At 36.0% G+C, this 5000-nt stretch overlaps 1 protein-coding gene across 2 annotated transcripts in view; it reads right to left on the bottom strand.

Annotated features, from left to right (window-relative positions):
• The window catches only part of LOC138866806 (uncharacterized), a 6389-nt gene extending 1896 nt beyond the window's left edge, over positions 1-4493 (bottom strand). Inside the window, exons 1-2 of one of the 2 annotated variants that reach the window (XM_070140585.1) lie at positions 4416-4493; positions 285-459 (exon numbers count right to left, since the gene is read on the bottom strand). In XM_070140585.1, the coding sequence (XP_069996686.1) occupies positions 285-459; positions 4416-4428 (188 nt within the window). In that variant the 5' untranslated portion in view covers positions 4429-4493. The remainder of the gene's footprint in view (positions 1-284; positions 460-4415) is intronic. The other variant, XM_070140586.1, reaches the window with a different exon arrangement.
• Positions 4494-5000: the final 507 nt, after the last annotated feature.

The raw sequence follows: 5000 nt of genomic DNA on the forward strand, positions 1-5000 counted from the left end.
ATGAAAGGTAAATGGACAAGGGTAGGGGGTGTGAGAGGAAATAGACAAGGAAAGGGATAGAACGGAGAATATGCGAGGGAATACTACGAAGGGAAATAAGCAAGAGAACTAATTTCAGTGAATAAGAACAAGCGAAGAGACACGGAGGAAAACAGACAAGAATAAAAGGATACACGAGGAACTGGGCCAGGGGACGACTGGGGGGGTGGGGGGTGGACGGGGGAATGGACTGGGGTAGGAAGGGAGGGAAGGTGAGGGGGGTGGGGGGGAGACAAAGACCTTACCTGCGATTCTGCAAAAAGACCGTGATCGGGGTGTTGTTGCTGTACTCTAGGAGCAATGTAAAAACCAAGAGCACCAGAAAGGTCAGTCCGATGTACACAAACGCTTCGCTGATGGCCGTGCGAGAGGTCACTGTCTCAACGAGGTTGTACACGAAGGACTCAACGCTGGGCAGGTCTACCTCGGAATAACCAACCAGATGCATGAGACGAGGGGCCTTAGAGGGGGGGGGGCAGGGGTTGGAGGGGGTTCCATGGCTCGGGACAGGTCGGGGTTGGGTGGGGGATGGGTGACGGGGGTTAGGGTGGGGATAGGATTGTGCTAGGGGTGAGACGATGGATGGGTCAAGTCCCTTTCTTTCGTTATCTTTCTGTGTGTTCTCTCTCTTTTTCTCTTTCTCCTTTCTCTGTCTCTCTCTCTGTCTGTCTGTCTCTCTCTCTCTCTCTCTCTCTCTCTCTCTCTCTCTCTCTCTCTCTCTCTCTCTCTCTCTCTCTCTCTCTCTCTCTCTCTCTCTCTCTCTCTCTCTCTCCCCAATCTCTCTCTCTCTCAAGTGGACAGTGTTTGCGAGGATGCAGGATATATAAGGATGCAAGGTACAAGGACCGAGGTTTTTCATGGGTTTTGTTATTTTTGTAAGAAAAGGAACAGGAAGATCAGGGACAGGCATGGGAAGTACGGGGGGATTCAAAAGGGAAACATTATGTACATTTCGAATTTATTTTAAAAAGTGGGTAATAAATTATCAATTCTATCTTCTTGAAAAAAACGGATCAATATACACATGACACACACACACACACACACACACACGAACACACACACACACATACACAAATATTGTTTAGACACCCCTAACAAAAGGACGTTTTCTTTATTTTCTAAGCACAGAAAACGTCAGTGTTTGATGGTAAGCTAAAATAAAATATAGACATCCGTATAGTGTAATTCACATTATTTTTCTTTACTGAATGATCCATCTACATTACCTACTCAATATTCTCTTATATAAAATTACTTGGTTCATACTCGGTAAAATTAATATCATCTCTGAAAGAAAGTTACAATACTGTATTGAAGTAATTAGTCTTGTGTCTACACTCATATTTGATATATATTTCATATGAATTAAAGTCCGTTTTAGAATGCACGAAAACTTCAGAAATAATAATTTTATTAGTATTTGGAGATTTGGTGATTATTCTGAAAAGAATTATCGTTTCCGTAGATTGATGCCAATCACCCTAATAATTATCATATTTAGTTCGGATATTCAACTCGATTTACACATGTTTTAGTTATTTTCACTTGTTTCATCTGTACTACTGATTCTTTATATGTAGATTGCATAAATATTTGGTTCAAATTCATATATACAACAGTATTAAATCTGTTTATACGTGTTTTAGCTAAACACAAATTGCTTTCATAACTCTGCTTCTGATTCCTCCTATAACTACATTACCTTAAATGTGCAGTTTCTAACAGCAAAATCAAACGCATGGATATAGCGATAATCACAGGCACAAACTGTCTCATATTGCGGAGGGCGAGCACTCGCTTAACCGAACTGAATAACGATTAGTATGATTCACGATTGGTATTAGAAAGGGCATCCAGAAAGAGTACGGAGGGGGGGAGGGATATCTTAGAACCAAAATCTTCTAATGAATCATAACCTTAATCCAACTTCTGGAAAGTCCTCAGTCGGAAAATATAAATACCTCCTTTTCAGAGTCTTCAGTCAAAAATTATAAATACCACCATATAGGCTCACTGGTCATAAAATAATTATACATCGTCCTGTAGAAAACACATGAGACATTGTCATTACCGGTGCACAAAGACTATCATCATATTCGGTGTTCTGGAACGGTGCATTTTGGTGGGACGGAGGCATACAAATTGACTGACCACAACCCTAGCCTCACGCAAGTGCTGTCAAAACTGTGATGGGATTTTTTTGTACTATATATAGTGTGATTTCGAAAGGGGGGCGCGGGAGTGAAATTAAGGGGATATAGGTCGGCTGTACGCAATGATGTCTGTCAACTTGCGTTTCTTATTTTCTCTTCCCTCTGTTCAACTCTCTGTTCCTCTCTCGCTCTCTCCCTCCTTCCCTCTCCCTCTCTCTCTCTTTCTATGTATATTTTCTTATGCCTCTATTTTCCATTCAATTATTAACTTTTTCTTCTCTCTCTCTCTCTCTGCCTTTATCTATTTGTTTCCATAAGCTTCTATCTACCTTTCAGTTATTAACTTTTTTTTTCTCTCTCTCACACTTTCTCACTTTCTCCCTTAGGTTTTTCTAACTGCTAATCTCCTCGCTCTTTTTCTCTCACTTATACTTTCCCTTCAACTCTCTCTCTCTCTCTCCTTTCTACTTCTATTTATCATCTTGCCTATCTTACTAATACCATATAGTCATCATTGGCTGACACTATTATTGTGATCTAATATAATTTTTACGGTTGGTATTGGAAAAAAAACAATATACATGTACTTCCTGTATGATTTACCTTCTTGGTTTAAAGGAAAATCTATTAATCATAGATAAATCACACTTATTTTTACACGTTCCTATTATATGCAAATCTTCCGTTCGTTCTGTATATATTAGTATCTTTGTAGGTTTACGCGAAAGAATTAAAAATGATAAAAAATCTGAATAGAGATTTTGTTTGGCGATCTTGATATATATACATATATACATACATACATATATATATATATATATATATATATATATATATATATATATATATATATATATATATATTCATATACGAAGATTACAAAAGCGAATAGATATAGATATTCGTCTAAAATAAATAGAAAATGGCAATGAAATTCATACAAAAAAGTTACTGTGCTTGAGAGGTAGAAAAGAAAAAAGTGATAGAGAAATAGAGGAAGACGGTCTTATGAAAAGAAGAATTGTGAAGTAGAGAGAGAAAAAAAAAAGTGATAATGATAAGCAGTATAAAGGCGATAATTAAAGGAACTAACTGCAAAAAAGGAAATCCAAAGCTAGAAAGAAAGACAAGAATTAGAAAAAATAGAAGAGTTTGTCCTAGAACTATTAATTCCCATTTTCTGTCTGCACAGTAAACTCTACGGGACAAAAACCAGCCAACTTTCGCTTGAAGAGAGTGATCACTTTTTGTCAAGTGCATATATTACTGGATATATTCTCGCTATATCCCTAATTCATTATGTAATATTATAATGCAGTGTTATGACCATACTTCAATTGTATCGAAATTTACGGAAGTGTATCTAACCAAGGTGTATATATTTATGAATGAGAATGACTATCTTCATAATATAAGAGATGTATTTAACCGGTTTCGAATATATCTTCGTCGGATATATTCGAAGCTAGATAAATATATGTCTTATATTGTGATGATATTCATTCTCATTTATACCTTTTCTACATTTGTCTACATCTGTCTTTGAGTTAAATGCCATACAGCTTTTCAGGCCATTTGACAAGAGGTACACAGTGGTTTGTAACTGTTCCAGTTTATTTGATGCTCTAAAATTTTGTTTGTTATTATTTTTACTTAGGATTTAATTTCCTTTTGAGTGTAATACTTATGTAGGAAAAAAATGCATCGGTTACCTTTCAGTTCTTTCATTCGCAATCAAATGTATTTTTTGTGTGACTGAGATTCAGATAATGTTTATTATCGTCTATTACATTGCAGCTGTAATATTCCATTTTATTACAACGAAAGACATTCTGTATCTTATTTTCTAAATACTAGTTATGATTCTAACGCTACGTGAAAAAAAAGGAAAAAAAAATATTTGAGGGGGCGGAGCTTGCTAATGCTAATGTTTACTTTTTTTTATCAATTTCATTTAGTATTCTTAACTTTTTTTTCCCTATGTCGAACTTAACATTTTATTCTCATGCAATGAACTAGATTTATATTTCAGACTACACACGCTAATTTACAAAGGGTTTTACTAAGGATTTTGATAAGAATTTCTATGTATATGATATTTGATCCTATGCAATAAATGAATGAATAATAATAATAATAATGATAATAATAATAACAATAATAATACTAATGATAATGATAATGATAATAAATAAATAAATAAATAAAAAGAGGACTCACCAGAGAGCACCATTTTTGCGTGGAATGTGATACGATGTAAGATGTTACACGGATGGGATGTACGGAAGGAATGTACTAAAGTCTACTACCTTGAGCCTTTTATATGTACAGCCTTTAAGTTTCTATACGACGTTGCATTTTCGAGTCCCAGTTCTTCGTCATTTTTCAGAATGTTTCGTCTCAGTGGGGGAGGAGCCAAGGAAGAATTTGGGTGGAGTTGTGGGTGGGGCTTCGTGACGTCATGGCTTTGGGTGTCGCGTTGTGGACGGACGTTCATATAAACAAAAATAAGAATTAGCGTAAAACACGCGTGGTTGAAGACTAAATAAACTTGATATCTATTGTGTCTGTCATTTTACAGGAAGTATGTAGCATATAAGATCACTTTCTTTGTACCGAAGACTTTCGTGTTAGTACTCCCGTTTTCTGTTTTCATCTCTCTGCCTTCTCGGATTTGTGAATATAATTAATTAAACTTTATACAGGTTTATTTGAGAGAGAACTTTGTAATAAAGTATAAGTGTGTGTGTGTGTGTATGTGTGTGCATACACACACACACACACACACACATATATATATATATA

This window comes from Penaeus vannamei, chromosome 27 (assembly GCF_042767895.1).
Source record: "Penaeus vannamei isolate JL-2024 chromosome 27, ASM4276789v1, whole genome shotgun sequence".
In the NCBI taxonomy this organism is placed as follows: domain Eukaryota; kingdom Metazoa; phylum Arthropoda; class Malacostraca; order Decapoda; family Penaeidae; genus Penaeus; species Penaeus vannamei.